Genomic DNA, 18,873 nt, shown 5'->3' on the forward strand with positions numbered 1-18,873 from the left:
ATTAGATTATAAAGCGCCTATTACTTATTGGTGTACAACAACAAGATCAAGAAAAAGTAGCGAAAACAAGCGCTATTGCTTTCCTATGTTTTAACTAATATTTGTTGGTAACATGACACAGTAATTTCCACAGGTTATACGCCTCTCTTATATGCATGAGTATACGCCACAATTCCAACCCAAAACGAGGCGCAGGCCACATTTTGGGCAAGAATTATGACATCATGCAAGAATACCTTTATTGTATTAAAAACATTTGTCATTTATATAGGATTAAAACAATCAAATGGTCCAAAGGACCAAAGAAATACATGCCTTCAAACAAAAGTTTGTCACATCCTAGCTAATACAGATCAAAATTTCCATTTTGTTTTAAATATTGGATAGTGGGCTTTATGGAGATGGATATTTAATTAAAAACACTACTTCATATGGCTAAATAAAACTTAAAAGCAAAACATTGCTTGAGAAAATTGTGTAAAGAAATAGATTTGAACGTAACATGTCACCAGCGTAGATGGAATAATTAAATATAGGGTCATTGGCAATTACTTTAAAAATAAAATGACCTAAAAAACTTACTTGGTGAGAATCACTGCATCTGTTGATTACAAACTGTTCTAAGAAAGTATATTCCTTTTGTAGTAATATGGTTTTGATCATTTTTCATCCCAAAAATTTGAAACATGCATGAATCATGATTCTTTTTTGCGCTATGTAATGTTTTATGTAAACTACTTCTGCTATAAATATAAATTCACTCCCAGATCTGCTTAAGGATAAATTGTAATAAAATTTACCTGATAAAAATATAATATTTCATTTCACCACATTCTAGTATTCTACTTTTACAACATCTTTCTAACCATATGCATTTGATAACAAACAGTTACAGAACGCTTTTCACAAAGACCAACTCGACCGATCCAAGGCAGCGTGTATCTTTAACTGCAAATCAATCGAATTTGCTTAGTAAAATGTGATGTCAAAATACGAATCACTATGGCGATACTGACAATGACTCATCCAACGATGAATCTTTAATAGTGTTTAGTGAAATCGAGCCCCAGGGGTCGATTTCACAAAGAGCTACAATTGATCTTCACTGCAAGTCAATCGTAGTTGCTTTGAAAGTGTGATGTCACAATGCAAATCACTGTGCGATATACTGACAACTCATCTAACGATTGAATCTTAGTGTTTTGTGAAATCAAGCCCTGGTCTTATAAATGCCACACATAGCTCTGTATACAAAGTATAAGTGCTTCAGTACTATGTAAGAATTGCGTATAATATTTCATTAATATAACTATTATGGCAAACAGTTTATACAAAGTCTAACAAGTAAAACCATTTTTACTGTGCCTGAGTGAATATTTTCATTTTTGCCTAATTAATACTGCCATCGAAGGGCGTGGTTCCACTACAAATCTCTCCACTTCTTGAGTTTTTCTGCTGCTTTATCCAAAGTATGATCTTCCTAAAATAATAAAAAGATTACACAAGAACTTTTAATTCCAATCAAGATCAGGTTTTTCTGTTCTCCCAGTATAAACAGTGATCTGCTGGCCAAACATCAATTTTAACACCGGAGGAACACACAAAATTCTCTGTAACTGGTCCAGCTGGCAAGCTCAGGATTACTTCCTTCTCAAAAACTAAATGTATGTTACTTCAGAGGGAGTCGTTTCTCACAATGCTTTATACTATAAACAGCTCTCCTTTTTACCAAGTAAGTTTCTATGCTATAAAATTATTTTGAATACTTACCAATTGTGTCTGTTTTGTTTAATATGAAGCTAAGGGAAACCCCTAACGTGACATATGACCATGGGTCACAAGTGTTAATTTTTTCCAAAGAGAGGAAAACTAAAAAGTCCAAAGAAAAAAACATGGCACAGGAGACAACTCTCCTCACATCTGGCCCCAGCCAGGAATTGAACTGGGACCACAGTGGTGGAGAGGCAGGCGCTATACGCACAACTCTCCTCACATCTGGCCCCAGCCGGGAATTGAAACAGGGCATACAAATGGAAGAATAGGAACCCAATAAGTAACTATATGTTACCTTTATGAAGCAGAAACGAATAAACTTCTCTCCGATCGACTTGTGAGCCTCAGAATAAAATGCACTGCATGGAATAGTCGCAACTCCCTAGAAATTAAAAAAAAGGCAAACATTTTGTAAATAGAAATCATGTGCTTATTCAGACAAATTTGGAGTAAAACAAAAATATGCAAAAATCATGAGCCTGAAGTTCTTACCACTTTCTTGGTCAAATAACGCACAATCTTGTAATCTCTGGGCCCATCACCAGCATCCGACAAATCCATATCTGTAAAAAAAAAAGTTCTGAACCTTCAGACTTTCCCTCCAAGATTTCATGACTACTCTCTTTCTTCGAGAGAAACAACGCCTCCAAAAGACTATTTTCACAAAGTAAAAACTCACCAAGGTGCGAGACGTTAGCCAGCATGAAGTAGGCTCCCTGTGGGATGATGGGTGTCATCCCAATCTCTCTCAGCATAGCGGCCAGTTTGTCTCTCTTCTCCTCCAGCTCCTTTGCGAGGCTGACCAGGTAGCATTCCGGTTTGTTGAGACGTGAGAACTCCAGCTCTAAGCTGATGGCAAGGGCTTCCTGGGAAGGTAATAAACTGATACAGTAAGCCCAACTTGATGGTTCCAATAAAGTCCCATACCCCCTACACAAGCCTGGCATCATACTCTCATGGAGTCCAGCCAATGCAAGAGTGTAAGTGAAAGTGAAAGAGCAGGCTAGTCAAAACTGTGAGCTGTAAGACTTTAGGCCAGCATCTCAAAGTAATAATAAGTAATTTGTAACCCCCCCAAAAAAAAAGTACATTAGACTTACAAGGTTTGAAAATAATGATAGTAGAAAGCTTCTCTGAAAATACTTCTTACTAAGGTGATGTAGTTTTTGAGAAATTAGTAAAACAAGTCACAAAATAATTGTTGTCTCTATGTTCAAGAGCCTTGAGCACCTTATACATGGATCCCTGTGCATTTAAAGGGTCTGGATACTTATTTCTAACACAAAACACAATGTCCGCAGATTTACATCAAACTTACACAGTTTGAAAATAATATTTGTAGAAAGCTTCTCTTAATGTACTACGCCATTGAAAAAAAAAAAAAAATTCAGGGCTTACACTGCAATGGTCTTGGAGGCAAATGCAAGTAAGATTTGAACGACTTACCTGGAGGGGTGTGGCTGCGTTAAAAGTGCAATTCTGATGCACTGTTCTCAGGATGTCCATCAAGTGGGGAGGAGCAATCGTCCAACCAAGCTGCACAAAAAATAAACAAGCCTCTAGGTAGACAATTATATGTGGGTTTTGTTTTATTGCTTCAAATTTATATTTTTTACTATAATGCACTTTCGTTCATAAACGGATGTGAAATTTTTATAAATGTTAAATTTGCATAGGGGTAAGTACATAGGGGATAAAGAACATAATTTGGTTTTACACTCACACCGATGTGTGTAAGCGATGTGTGTAAGCGATGTGTACTCAGCACTATTCCAAATTCTGTTAAAGAAATCACAGGCACATTACTCAGGTTGGACTCATACCCACCCTAGAGCTGATGTCTTACCAACTAGACCAGCGAGATTGCCCAGTAGCTAGAGGAAGTTCGAATCCTATATTTTTTTAGCAGTGGGTATTGCAACGACTTAAAGTGATGTTAGGTTTACATCGGTGATAAAGAGTATTATTTGAAATTGCAATTGATGGCCTTATATCACTGAGCTGTCAATTGTTACTTTTTTTTTTTTACCTTGAAACCAGTTACACTGAAGATCTTGCCAGCACTGCAAATGGTTAACGTCCTGTCCCACATGTCAGGTAGGGTGGCTAGACAAACAAACAAAGAAAGCCAAACGAATTAATCAAAACATTTGAATCTGAAAAACGATTAAAGCCCGGTTCATACTTCCTGCCAATGCGAAGCGAATTTGACGTGAATTTGACGTCACAACTCCTTTTTCGCTCTATTAACCCATACACTAGAGCCAAGAGAAGGTCAAGTATCATTTGCTTATTCTCACCTATTCTGATGTTTTCATTCCAGAGTAAAGTCCTACCTTTAAATACAGTATAGAGGCAAGAGAAGGTCAGAGGTCATTTATAATCTCACCTATTCTGATGTGTTCATTTCCAGGGTAAATCATGTACTCATACACCTCATCACTGATACACAGTACATCATGTTTCTTGCATAGATCGGCAATCATCTCAAGTTCAGATCTCTTGAACACCTTCAAAATATTAACAATAATAATCACACGTTTGTAAAGCGTTTTCTGAAAAGATGTTAAATGAGACTTGAATGAGCTGATCGAAGATGAGTCACCGATGTGTAGAGGGAGCTTTTTCCAGCAAGTTGGTGCAGCTACTGAGAATGCTCTGTCACCATAGCGGGTGTTCATGTGTGGGCCATTGGAAACTGGTGAGTATAAGTTATCGATCAAAGGCTCATGGATAAGTAGGCAACTTTTGTGAGAGGAGACTATTGATGTATAAGGGAGCGAGTGCCCCTCTCTCATCACTCCTGGGGAAACTTTTCTTTCTCTCCGTCGAGTCCTTCCCCATGACACTCACTCCCCATCAAACTGAGAAAGGAGACTTCCTTCAACACTTTCAAAAATCAACTCAAAAGCCATCTCTTCTAGCTGCTTCTCCTTCTGCTTATTTTGTTTAACTAGTTCCTAGATGTTAGCTTGGTAAGGGTTCTTGCGCCAGGAGTGTCACCTGTGACAGACATGGCGCATTATAAGTTTTCTACATCATTTACCTTTCCCAGCGGGTTATTGGGCGTGTTGACAACAATTGCTTTTGTTTTCTCATTGAACATTCCAGCCAGCTCGTCGGGATCCAAGACAAAATCACCGGCAGACTGAGGATTCTCATTTGTCTGCAGAAAAACAGAGATTACAATTTCAGTTTAAAAGAAGGCATATATTTAAGGTGTTTCTAATGTGGTTCATAGCAAACACACTCATTTCTACCATCTCACTTTTGAACAATAGCAGGGTATTTTTTAAGACTTTCTTTTAGCCTTTGAAAAGACTCTGCTATGGTCAAAACATGATGTCAATGATAATTTCTTTTGCATTCACACCATTTGTTTTTTTGGGTAGGCAGTTTGCAAAACTATTTCTACAGGTTTCCTCAGCCTTCTTAGCTTCAATGATCAAGTTCATTTTTTAGGCATTCTTGATTCCATTACCAGATATTCACAATCATTTTCAAGGTTAAAGTTGAAGAAATTTGTCTGATTTTATGAAAGTTTGAATCTTACCGGTTTTAAAGGTATATATCTTGGGGTTCCCTGGGCCATCATGACCATTGGTTCATAGCAGTCAAAGAATGGCTCAATAATAATCACCTACAAAAGCAAACGAGAAAAGGACGAATAAAATCAGAAATGCTCTCATTCGAGATATGTAACGGAGCAGCTGCTTTTGTTATGATCCAATTAAAAGATTAAACTCCACTGTTTCATAAAGGAATTACATGAAGATAGCAGGTGTGAGTTGGTAAAGACTAAAGGGATGTATTATTCTGGCCTATTTCTGAAAGCACACAACTGCATGTGACAAGGGTGTTTTTCCTTTCATTATTATCTTGCAACTTCGACGACCAATTAAGCTCAAATTTACACAGGTTTGATGGGGAGATACAGCAAGTGAGAAGACTGGTCTTTGACAATTACCAATAGTGTCCAGTGTCTTTAATGGGGCTTAATTGGTCAAACTCTGTTTCACTTACCTCATCACCTGGGTTGATAAGACTCATGAAGGTATTAAAAAGTGACTGGTAAGCCCCCACGGTCACCAGGACATCACCCATGGGGTCGATATTTCTGCTCATGTGTTTCCCGTAGAGGGCCGCTATGGCATTCACAAGACGAATATGGCCCTAGAAGGTCAAACAAACAACAACCTCTTTACAGACCACATGAGTTTTGTTTGAAATAAACAGGACCTTAGAAATTGCTGGCCATTTCAGGCAGGAGATATTTTGGAAGTGTCGTGGCTGCGCGATTAAGAGCACAGAATTCAAACTCTGGTGTTTCTAATCAGCTGAACATGGGTTTGAATCCCTCAGTCGTGACACTCGTGTCAGTAAGCAAGACACTTAAGCATTGCTGCATCCTTCAGATGGGGACGTAAAACCATTGGTCCCATGTGTTGTGTAACACATGTAAAAGAAAATAACGTGGAAACTTGGTTGGTAATCCTGTTTTTATACTAAGCAAACTTTTGTGTTTTTAGCAGCTCTTTGAAATTTGGGCCCTGGTTGCCATATATGTACTAAATGTTGCAATGTCTAAAAACAACATCTTGAGGTACTCACAAAGCCTCTGGTGTACTGGAAGTGAAGAGGGTTAGAACTGTTGGCCACATCGACTAAAGCTTTGCGTATATGCTCCGGTGCTGCAGAATCTGGGAAACCCTAAAAAAAGGGGGGCCAAATCACAAAAAGCATAATACATAAAAGGTTGTATTAGCAGAATTTGAAATCGTGCGAGGTAGTAGTACACCAGGCGAGGTTTGCGGTGACACTATGTGTAGAGTCTCTTTTGAGAAGTGGTGGTTCTGAGAAGAACTAGTGGCTTGACAACTCAACGTTTTTGATTTGTATGCTCTGATCATCTTCAGGAGAATGCTGGACTCTGTTGCGGTATGCTGCTTAAGTACTGCCAAAGAGATTAACCGGTAGTCAGGCTAAACTCAAAGGCGGGAACTTGGACGGGATAAGCTGGGATTAGCTCGAAAGGGAAGATAATAGGGAAGAAATCTCACCTGTCCAAGATTGGTTGCTTTCGTCTCCGAGCATAACTTGCTAAACTCCGTCCTGTTCATAAAAATAAAACTTAAAATAACTTTTGCAGAGTGAAAGTTAGAAACATGACGTTGTTGGATTTTAACAATTATTGGGTCTACTTTACATTCCAAGAAGGAATATCTCGTCAGTCAAAAAGTCAAATTCAAGGCCTTTCGATTGAAAGTTCGCAATGAACCAATACAAACCCAATTTTCTCAGAATGATGTCATTGGATGTTTTAGATGTTAAAACTATTTGTCCCCAGGCTGTAATGTTATCAAATGGCAAATCACACAATTTTAACTTGAGGTTAAGGGACTTCAAATTTGTTCATCACTCACATAAGGTCTCTATTGTAAACAGAGTACCTCAAAAAAATTTGACACTTCAATTCTTTGCAACAGCAGAGTTTTATACCAAGGCCCAATAACATGGCTCTGCTTACCATACACAAAGAACCTGCACTTGCAGAAGCAGGAAATTGTGAACATTTGTCAAGCATATTTCATGGGTAAGCAGGGAACTCTGGCTTGGCTTGTGCATACTCCACGATACTAGGCATTCTTCGCTTACACAGCCAGCGCAGAAATTCAGGGCTCGCAAGTGAGCAAACAATGGTGATTGTAAGCGCAGAATTTGGCGGTAATCAGAGCCATGAAATTTGGCCCAGAAGCCACCATGATCTGACCCTACAAACGACAAAGTTTTAATAGTGGATAAAAACTTACCATACACTCTCCTTTTTTTGGCCTTGAAGTCTCTTGGCTGGTCCATGAGACGTCATATTGGACTGCAACAAAATAAACATGAATATTGTTGATCGTAACACTACAGCCAACAATAGTTTTAAAAGGCCCAGTGGTCAAATGCGCACGGGAATCAAGTTCTGATGGTTGAATCAGCAGATTGTGGGTTCGAATCCGGTCACGACACTTGTGTGCTTGAGCAAGGCACTAAAGCATTATTGCTTCTCTGTGGAAATAGCACAGCACAGTTACCATATTTGGAATCTTATTAACACAATACACTTTTCAAACTGCAATAAGTCAACAGATACAATGGAAAAGTTTCCGTATGGCGCCCCCACTTTTTCATTCAATATGAAATAATATAGTATCTAATTTACCTCAATTAGATATCCCTTTTTTTTTAAATGAGTGAAAAAGTGGTGGCGCCATACGGAAAGTTATCCGATACAATGTCACTGGATGAGACAGCACCAACATTTATTATCATAAAAGTATGCTTAGAAGTTTCCAGCTTTGAAGAAGATTTGAAGAAGAGGTAATGTCTCTCACCTCCTTTGAAAAGCAACGAAGCTGCTTCCGACGATGACAATTTTGACAGGCGAGAACAGTTGAACTTGCAGCTCTTCTGGCGTTGAGGTCACTTAACAATGGTCGTAATCTACACATTAACCCTTGTGTGGACACTAGAGGGATATAATAAAAATGCAAATATTTACTTAACTTAGCTTGATAACTGATTGCATGAAATAATTTCCTTTTCTTCATTTGTTTTTAGTTTGCTTTGGTTTTAATTGAATATTAAATCATGGATGTTTATTTTTTTAGCAAACTAAAATGACACAAGAGTCAAGACCAAGTTTAAACCAGAGAGTTTAACGAAAATCCTGTTTTGAGTATCTACTCTTCTCACTCATCTTATAGCCGATATATATGTAAAGTAATGATGATGATCACAGCCTACAAACACTGGTACGATTTGACTTAGGTACAAGTTAGCCTATCTTGTTCTGTTAAGGCTTTCTTTTAATTTTATCATCTGTCTTTATTACAGTCACCATGATGATAAGACCAATGATAAGAGAAAGCCATAACAGCCCAACAAGATGGGCTAGTAGGTAGGAGTTGACTTATGTACAGTTTAACCTTGGTCGGTCCGTTGTCAATCCGAGTAGGAATTGAACCAACTTTGGTAAGGTGGAAGTTTCCGTATCACGCCACCACTTTTTCATTCAATATGACACAATAAAGTATCTAATTTACCTCCTCAATGAGACATCCCTTTTTGTAAAAATGAGTTAAAAAGTGGTGGCAGGATACGGAAAGTTATCCGACCGATCATAAACCCTCCATCCTCCTGACGATCGAGGATGGAGGGATACGATCATCGCAACTAGAGTTATCCAGAGTAAAATATTGAACTGGGGTCTGACATGACTTGGTTGCGTGTTGTCGGTATGTGAAATGACAGTTGCGATAATAATCCTCCTACCGACAGTGAAGGAGGGTTACGTTATCTCAACCAATGAAATGAGTGAACCAAATTCCAGCAGCGAAACACAGGATGCATTTTAAACCCTGTAAGTAACTGGGACACTCTGTACTCTACTTCTTGAAATGATGACTTTGATGCAAAAGCCCAGATTACTTCCTGCGAATGAGAATAATTTGATATGAAATTTGAAGTCACAACTTGGCAACAAATAAACCGCAACAAATTTTCAAACTGTGTTGAACTCCTGCGAATCATTCACTGCGAAAACAGCCATGTGATGCAAAAATTTGCCTTCGCAATCGCATGAAGTATGAACTTGGTTAAACTCTGTTAGTGTTATAAAGAAATGAGTCAGCAGGAGTCCTTTCTCTATGGTAACACTTAAAGTGGAACGTAAAGTGGAAACAATGATGGATAACTTTCCGTATGGGGCCACCACTTAGCACTCATTTTTCCAAAAAGGGATAGGGCCTACTCATTAAGATGAATTAGATACTACATATTTCACATTGAATGAAAAAGTGGTGGCGCCATGCGGAAACTTTTCCTGGCCAGATGTAAATTATAATACGACCATCGAAGCAGAATTTAAAAACTTAGATAGATAGAAAAATACAGGGCTCCAGTTCTGAGTTCATCACTGATGAGTGGTTCTAAAATAGTAAAAATGCTATGTACACTACGGTGTAAATTAAATCAACTTTTTTTGAGACTGAGTTATGAGCAGACTTACGTTAAAGATGGGTTTGACTCTCACAAATCAAAGAAAAACTAATTGCTATTGCTACTGAGCATGCTAACAAAGAAGCCGTTTGAACAAAAACAAAAGTGCACACACTTTTAAAGGAAAACTGTTTTTTTGTTGCTAATGTTCACGAACTTGTCATGCTTGTTGAAGGCCGAGTGAATGATTTTTGTAACGCAACGCCTCTTTGTTACTGTAAGTCTTTATCGTGCAGCAGGGCAAAGTTCGTTCAGCAACCATTTGTCGACTAGGCCCTGTGATAATATGGCAGGATGGAAGGAATGCATTCGCAAAACAATTATATTAATAAGTTATTTTTTCGCAGTTTTTCTTGTTGTGGTTTTCCGTGTGAGTTTCTCCCTGACGTCCATTAAAGTTATCACAGGCCGCCGCCTCTCTATAAAAAAAAATAACAGACCGGCAAGATGAAGGACGCCCTCTGCCGTCATCTTAACTTAGGAGACCGATTTGTTCATTCAAATTCAAACACGTGGACGCCTGCTGTCAGCAAAACCACTAATTAGCACTCAAAATATTGCATTTACCCCCCCCCCCCCAATCCTTTCTTGTTACTTTTTCTTTAGCTAACCCTCATCTTTTGAATGTCCACTTACCTGCAGTAGTATCAGTCAGTCTTTCAGCAAAAATAGAGCAAGTTCGATGTAGCATGAATATTCAAGTATTATGATTGCAGCGAATACCCAACAACCGAACATTTCCCATGTCATTCATGACACATGCACTCAGCTTGTAACAAATGGCGAACATGTTCCGTCGACCAAGGGCGTTTAATTTACTGCAAGGACGGTTTTGCACGGGGGCGGACACAACTGCATATATGCAAATGTGTCCGGGCGGACACAATTGCATTATGCAGCAGCGTCCGAGCGGACACGACTGCGTATGCAAAATCGTCCGGTGAACATTATTGCATATGCAATAATGTCCTCCGGATAGTGTTGCATAGAGGACATAATTGCATGCGAAACCGTATCCTATGCTATGTGCTATGTTTTGCTATGTGCGGACTATGAGCCCCCGCCACCCCCCCTCCCCCCCCCCCCCCAGATAGAATGGTCATGTTTAATAATTATGAGAAGATGTTCAACTCACTTTTGTCAACAACTTTCCATGACAAAACATTTCAACTTTGGTTTTAGAGGTGTTTTTGCATGCGACACCATTGAAACCATAGTGAAAATGGCAGTGGGCAATGGAAGTGTGAAATGATGATCGACTCTAGAGGCATCCAAACGAGTTGTTGTTGGGGCGGGGTTGGGGGAGGGGTGTTACATCTCTGCACAGGAACCTTGCTAATCAGTGGTCAACCACAGGTCCCGTGTCGACTAATAATGTGGGCTCTCAAATTTGCTCTGTTGTTGGCATCCTTTACCATGCTCTATGGTTTAGAAAAAAACTTGTAGCGCACCAATCCAAAACATGCTGTAGACTAATAGGAGACTTTCCAACGATAGGTGGCAGCAGACTTACCGGGTAAATTTCCATTGTTTACGTAGTTCTGAAGATGCGCAGAATTCTGGGAACAATAGATTTTTCCAGTAAGTCTGCTTCCCTCTATCGTCCCAGAAAGTCTCCCGTTGCATAAAACAACACACTTGCACAACAACAACACACAACACTGTTGTAGTTCACTGGGTGTCCACTCTTTGCAAAAGTTTGCACAAAATGGCTCCTTCACTTTTACTGACATTATTTTGTTTTTAATTTCTTGACTTACAGTGCTTGTGACAATTATGATGGAACGGTCAAACGGAAATTGGATCGGGCTAATGTGGCTACTTTTACAATTGTTTGCTGCTTTAAGAATCTACAATTATTATCACTGTACATAATTATTCAATATTATTAATTGATGCATATATGCTGTTTTGAAGCCCATACAAAATGGTCAATTTAAACTATTTTCCAGTATGCAGGTTACATTTTTGTCAGTAACCCCAACCAAATCAAAGTTACTCCCGAATTGGGGTAGGGGGCACCTTTTAGAAAAAGCACAGTTATAAGAATATGTGTAATTTTATCAAAATAAAGGGCATGTCACATAGGGCAATTTACAGGCAACCAGTTCTAGGCAATCTCTGATAAGAAAATTCATTCACATTTCAGTTTCTCATTATTTTCTCGGAGAAAGTGAAATACTTCGCATACACTGCAGTTGGTTGCCTCCAAGTTGCCTACAAAGTTTGCCCTATGTGACACGCAAGAAGTGTGGAGATTTTCAGAGAAAAAAAAGATGATTGGCAAAGTCTTGTATTTTCCCCAACAATTTAAGAAACCAATTTTGGTCAGTTTAGTCGAAAAGGACTTTAGTCGAAAAGTCCCATGCTTTGCAAAAAAAAAAAAAAAAATATTTTTTGTCAGCTCATCTTTTTTTTGTAAAACCACACTTGTAAAATGACATCTTAAATCAGCATAAAACATTTAAAAGTTGATCAATATAACTTAACAGGGATAAAGTAAAAGTAGATGGGGCGGACACTCAAATCTTCTGGATCATTGTTTTAGGGCGTCATATTTGAAATGAGATCAGGATGTTGCGAGGGTGTGGAAGACTGCAATACTTGACTGTACAGTGCCATGTCTTTCATGGTTATCTTCTGTTTGCAAGTTCTAGGAACCAAATCAATTTGACAAACCTTAGGCCAGAAATCCATGCGTCCAAAATGTGTTGTGCGTAATGCGTAAAAATGCAACCACACGTCAAGTAATGCATATAATAAGGATACGCATAACGCACATAGCATGATGGACACATTGGTTTCCAGCCTAATGATCTGGCAGAGATAACAGAACCAAGGCCCAATTTCATAAAGCATGTAATAAGCATTCTTCCTTAGCAAAAATAGGTTACCAGTCAAAATACTGTACATTTACCATTGCTGTGACTGGTACCTCACTAATTTCTTGCTAAGCAAACTTTTCTGCTATACAGCTTTATGACATTGGGCCCAGATTTTTCAGTTGTGAAAATAATCCCATTAGCCTATTTGAAGGATGGTGAACACTACATGGGTGCACTAGTGTTTGATTTGGGTGTATACAGACAAATTTACCCAAACCTAATGGGCCGTAGTATTGTGTCCACCATTCTCAAAATGACTTATGGTGTAGAGGTTTATTCTACTGGATTCAGTAAGTTTAGCAAAATGTTTCTTAAATTTCGGAAAATTATGAGTTTGATACTTGGGGTCACACCATTAAATTTCATTATATTTTTTAAGCGTCATTTCACAGATTACATATCTACATAAAAGAGTTCCCATACACTCAGTTGGGGTTTTCAAATTTCCCCCAAATAATTATTTACAATTTGATATTATTTCTGTACATTTTACATATAAAAAAGAAGAGAAAAAAACAAAAACATGACATTTTATAATTACTAAAAACATAATCACAATTTCAGTCCATAGGAAATATTTACAGGTTTACAAACGCTGGAATTTCTCCGAATACTTATCACAATTATTTATACAGTTAAATATACTTAATCAAAGGTTTAGTTTGCTGATAAAATGATTGTCCAAAAGTAAAACCCTCAGCCCATCAGGTTCACAAAATGGCCATAAACATTGTGGTGCTACTGTCTATGCTTATATTATTATTTGCCGACTTTATTCAGGGCCCATATTCTTACCAGCATAAGGTTACCAGCCAAACTACCAAGCCACATGTACGATTTGTGACTGGTTTCCTGCTCATTTCTGCTAAGCAAAGTATTGATGAACGACTTACATGTGTATGTGCAACCCAACCAGCTCCGCAGAAATTATTGTGGAACGATTAACCAATGGTAGCGGACACCATTCATGAATGTGAATGACATGGCATTTTATAAAGAATATATTGGAAACTGAGTCCATCACAAAACTTTAGATGACCTTGGAGAGGCTCTTTAAAAAGCGCGATTGAGAACTAAAAGTTCCTAACCATGTTTGAATACTTAAAGGTAGGGTCATAGATTGGTAATTACTCAAACAAATTATTGACCACAAAAACTTGCTTGCTGAAAAAACACTGCAGCAGTGATAGTCTTTAACTATTTTGAGAAAGGATTCTCTTCGAAAAAAATGGGTTTGGAGAATTTTATACCCAAAACATTTGAATCTGAGAAACAAACCAATGACTCTACCTTTAAAGCAGACTCCCAAAACGAGTCCTGTCTATTCTAAAATATCTACCACGACATCTAAAATTATTTCTACACCAAGTGCCTCTTTACGTCAACCAATTTAACACGATCCGTTTTGATAGAGTGGCATTCGATCCACACGTGATGCACAAGACAATATAAAGTACCACCCATGACATAACAGTCAAAAGGAAAAACTATGGAAATGGTTGACGATTGTAAGGACTAGAAAGTGTAGTAGAAACACTTGTGTTCCTGTCGTGATATGTATAACAGTAATCGCCCCATTGAGAATTTTTTTTTTTTTTTAAGTATCAGCACTGTCTACAGATACCTAGGAATGACTGTTGCATAGTTAATCATACATAGAAGTGCCATACATAGAAGTGCCATAATGCAACCCATATGTCTAGCATTACAATTAGGACAGGGCTATGGCAAACAGCTGTTTGGCCAAGAATTCAGACTTGAACCAAATCTGCTAAGCTGCAATCAGCTACTAACAAGCATTTGAGCACAAAGAATTCTTTATAATCTGCTGAGCATGATTTCCGGCACTAAGCACATTTTTGTGGTTGAATGTTTTATGAGCATCAAACATTTCTGAAATTGTTTTCTTTCTTCAATAATACAATTGATAATTTTGATTCTGTGTTCCAATTCTTTGAGTCAAAAGTCTTTGGACTCCCTCTCAAGATGTTATAATTATTTCTGGTTGTTAATTCTGAGGTAACTTAGAATTTCAGTTTATACTTGTGACATAATTACAGTTTGACGCAAGGTAAATTCCACTTCAGCAAGCCCATATGTGCATACATTACACCAACTGTACTCAATTACTCATCAACTCTTAAAACTTAAAAAATAACTTAAAACCTACCTTTAAAAACTACTTTATAAGACAGACTAAAAAAGGCACATCAACAATGTACAGTGAGTGTTGGTGCAAAGTAATTAAACTTGGAAGCAGAGTTTGAAATGAACTAACGATCAAAGTGTATAGAGAATTTCGATGGATGGATGGATGGATGCAGGATGGTCTGCTGTCGAGGGTTTTTTTTTTTGGGGGGGGGGGAGATAATCAGGGGATAGGAATGAGGAGGGGCATAAATAGACCTTTATCACGCTGTCACCATCTTCGTTATATTCCCTGTTTCCAATAACAGTAATGAATGCTAACATTCATTGTGCATTGCACCAGACTATTATTTCGTCCAGCCTCACTTTAGTTAAAATGAGTTGGAATGGAGTAAAATCAAGATGACCAGAGTACACCAGATTCCTTTGGTGTGGTTTATTTTATTTTATTTTATTTATTAAGACTGGTTTTGAAGCCAAGAATTTTCAGAAAAGGGACTTTTAAATCACTCTACTAGCCTAGTGCCCCCATGTCTTTGTTGTGTGCTTGGAATCTCAGGAGCTATTTGGAGGATTTTAGGAGGAAAATAGTGAGTTAAAGTATGGGAACATTAGGAAGGTGCCCTGCCTCTGCCTCTATAGCAGGCCTTGGTATCAAAGAAGTTATCTTGTGTAGTACCATCCTCTGCTTATTAAATATTATGTTATCTTATATTTTGTGTATGCACAAAACAGAATCCTAAAGTAGCTTGCATCCAGTGAGGTACATTGCTTCAGCAGTCACTTCTGGTGGATTATACATGTATCTAATGGTGTCCAGAGTGGTAATGTTTCAGCTCATTCTGGTTAAGAAGGTGATGTCCAGGATCTTGTCACTGCGCTAGCTCAGATAAGTAAGTTTGCACTTGACGCACAGCTTAGCTCCTGTAACATATTGCTCCTGCTTGAAGTTAAGCTTAACTCACGATTGACTCTAAGCTCAGTTCCCATATGACGGTATTTGATGCTTTGCTATGCTTCCTTTGAACAAGCTTCCACCTCATATTTAATAATTTTGTAGCTAGGCTTCCTTTTGTGGCTCAGCTGATTATACACCTGATGTTAAGCTTAGCTTGTTTCCTGCTCGATGTTCAAAGGGCGTTTACCATTTTACATGGTGCCTTCCGCTCTACGAAATGACCGTTACTAAAACGCAGCATCTAGTCACCACATCTCTTGAATGTGGACCTTTCAATATTACATAACCTTGTTCCAAGGAGGGAAGAGTGCGAGTTGGCTAAAAATATTACTTATTTCTTTTCCTTGGGGCCGTTGTCGGCTCGTTGAGCGTCCATTCGCTTGGACTGGACGCGTTGTATCAGGGCAAAGAAATCCTCGTCTGGTACCGTTGGGGCAGGTTGCAAGACTGGGGGCTCACTCCGCTGGTCATTTATTCTTGACCCCTGCAAAAGTAAACAACAGTAAAAGAACACCATCAATAATGATATCAATGCCTATATTTTACTGTAATTAACCATGAAGCCATTTGTAAGTTGCTCTGGTCTTGGCCTTGGTGTCCCTTCAATAGTTTCCCATAGACTTTAAGATTTTCCAATGGAACCAGTGCCCTTATCAAAATGAAAATGGCCTTGTCCTCTCAAAGTTAAAGATAAAATTCCAGGCCTGGACCTAAAATTGAAAAACAAAGTTAAAGACACTGCAATCCGAGTCTCTTTCACAGAACTTAAAAACCTGATGGGTTAGTCCTACTGTTATTGCCTCACTAGTTTAATATATATTAATAATATTGATGTCTGGTGCCCTGGCAGTAAGCTGTTTGTATTTCTTTCATCAACCATGAACATTAAAACAGGTGCATTATGCATGAACGATATTAAGCAATTATAAAGTATCAATACTGTGGAGTAGATGAACGTGGGGTGTACAAGGGGTACGTTGTCCTTAGATCATACACCCAGTGCGCACATTTTTGTACTGTAACAGTACTGAGGCAATTAGTCATCAAAGTTGCAAGAATATAATAAATGCAAGGAAAAACACCATTGTTGCACAGAATTGTCTGCTTCAAGATGTATGAGACAGACTTCAAGGGTGAAAATGACTTCTTTCTCTTAAAGACACTGGACACTATTGGTAATTGTCAAAGACTAGTCTTCACAGTTGGTGTATCTTAACATATGCACAAAATAACCAACCTTCAGAAAATTTGAGCTCAATCGGTTGTCAAAGAAAGAACACCCTTGTCACACCAAGTTGTGTGCTTTCAGATGCTTGATTTTAAGACCTAAAATTTAAAATCTGAGGTCTCGAAATCAAATTTGTGGAAAATTACTTCTTTCTCGAAAACTACATTACTTCAGAGGGTGTCGTTTCTCACAATGTTATATACTATCATATCAACCTCTCCCCATTACTTGTCACCAAGAAAGGTTTTATGCAAATAATTATTTTGAGTAATTACCAATAGCGTTCACTGCCTTAAAATTACAATACTTCAAAGAGGGTCGTTTTTCATGTTTTAATATCAACAGCACTTCAGTAAGTAAGTTTTGATGGTCGTTAACTTGTGGAGAAATTACCCAAAGTACACCCTGCCTTCGAGAACTGTGAAGTACACAGTTGCAGATTTTACTATTGAAGATTTGTACCAAAAATGTTCTTTTACATAAAAAAGTAAATGCAAATTTATTTTTAACCCACCCAAATGCAATATCCCTAATTAAAAAGAATGGCGCTGATAATCTCCCATTACGTTTTTAATCAGTAAATGGCAACACAAAAAAAAAAAAAAAAAAAAAAAACCAGCTATAAAAATAAACAACCTTTGAAAGCAATTACTCATTACAATCCTTCTGTTGTTTACAGCGACAAAAACCCCCATAAAAATGCATTAAAAATATTGGCTATTAGCAAGACTTACACAACAAAAAGTACAATGACTGTTACAAATTAGTTCTGGTCCATTTCATCAGTAAAATCCAAGTGTCATTACTTGTTGCGGCCCGGTCACACAGGCCCCGATAACGAGAACGAAAACGATAACGATAAAAATGCACGCCCTCGATTGGTTGATTGAGCGTGGGCATAGTCTGCGTGGAGCAATTCAACCAATCGCGAGCGTGCATTTTTATCGTTCTCATTTCGTTATCGGTGCCTGTGTGACCGGGCCTTTATTCTTTCAAATCCAGACGTCTACAAAAGAAAGGACCCTATTGGTAATTGTAAAAGATCGGTCTTTTCAATTGGTGTTTGTCAACATATGCATAAAATAACAAATCTGTGAAAATTGAGTTTAATCAGTCATCGAAGTTGTGTGCTTTCAGATGCTTGATTTCGAGACCTCAAATTCTAAATCTGAGGTCTCGAAATCAAATTCATTTGAAAATTACTTCTTCCTCGAAAACTACGTTACTTCAGAGGGAGCTATTTCTCTCATTTTTTTGTCTAACCTGTGAAATACGCTTAAAATTAAGCAAATTTTTATGCCATGGTTAGCTTGAAAGTCTTCTTTTAAATACATATTCGTTCTCTCATATGATACCTCATCAGCATACAAAAGTCATTTGAATGTGCATTCATTTCCTCACCTGACATTTCTTTTCAGAATGAAAAGTTTCCGCCATAAGAAATGTTTGTGTCTTTTGGGGTAACATTATACACAAACTGATGCCAGCTTAGGACCAGAAGTAGCAGGCGCGGGACACAATGACTTATTATCAGGATAAATAACTATAAGGCATAGTCATGTTCAAAATATTCAAATTTTCTTGCATATTCATCAACTCACCTGACACCTCATTAGCATATCGAAGAAGTCATCATCGGGTACTCCCTGGCCCCCTTTATGAAGGAGTTGCCCTAAGACTTCCTCGTTGTTGGTCTTGAGACCAGGGAGGTTGCATATGCTGGAGCGTTGCTCGTTGAGCCGACTCCGCTGGAAGCTAGCTATCTGATTCATCAGCTCCTCTTTCATCGGGTAATCTGTAAAAATACAAAAAGACCAGATGACGTTTATAACACT

At 38.1% G+C, this 18,873-nt stretch overlaps 2 protein-coding genes across 6 annotated transcripts in view; both read right to left on the minus strand.

The window, feature by feature from the left end:
* Positions 1-150: 150 nt before the first annotated feature.
* LOC139948293 (kynurenine aminotransferase-like) lies at positions 151-10,496 on the minus strand. 5 transcript variants are annotated; one of them, XM_071946402.1, is made up of 16 exons: positions 9,830-10,241; positions 9,094-9,252; positions 8,154-8,287; positions 7,584-7,645; positions 6,834-6,885; positions 6,385-6,483; positions 5,797-5,946; positions 5,327-5,413; positions 4,820-4,939; positions 4,163-4,283; positions 3,803-3,879; positions 3,220-3,309; positions 2,453-2,639; positions 2,266-2,336; positions 2,069-2,155; positions 151-1,480 (listed from the first exon to the last, which is right to left on the minus strand). In XM_071946402.1, the coding sequence occupies exons 3-16, from the start codon at positions 8,268-8,270 to the stop codon at positions 1,424-1,426; spliced, it is 1,377 nt and encodes a 458-aa protein (XP_071802503.1). In that variant the 5' UTR covers positions 8,271-8,287; positions 9,094-9,252; positions 9,830-10,241; the 3' UTR covers positions 151-1,423. The 5 variants fall into 5 exon arrangements, with proteins under 5 accessions (XP_071802503.1, XP_071802504.1, XP_071802500.1 ...); XM_071946403.1 differs by lacking the exons at positions 9,094-9,252; positions 9,830-10,241 and adding an exon at positions 10,456-10,496; XM_071946399.1 differs by lacking the exon at positions 9,094-9,252 and having other exon boundaries at positions 9,977-10,241.
* A 4,791-nt stretch (positions 10,497-15,287) lies between these two features.
* LOC139948099 (G-protein-signaling modulator 2-like) overlaps positions 15,288-18,873 on the minus strand; it is a 50,758-nt gene continuing 47,172 nt past the window's right edge. Inside the window, exons 14-15 of the mRNA XM_071946130.1 lie at positions 18,640-18,833; positions 15,288-16,294 (exon numbers count right to left, since the gene is read on the minus strand). Of these exons, the coding sequence (XP_071802231.1) occupies positions 16,142-16,294; positions 18,640-18,833 (347 nt within the window). The 3' untranslated portion in view covers positions 15,288-16,141. The remainder of the gene's footprint in view (positions 16,295-18,639; positions 18,834-18,873) is intronic.

This window comes from Asterias amurensis, chromosome 15 (assembly GCF_032118995.1).
Source record: "Asterias amurensis chromosome 15, ASM3211899v1".
NCBI lineage: Eukaryota > Metazoa > Echinodermata > Asteroidea > Forcipulatida > Asteriidae > Asterias > Asterias amurensis.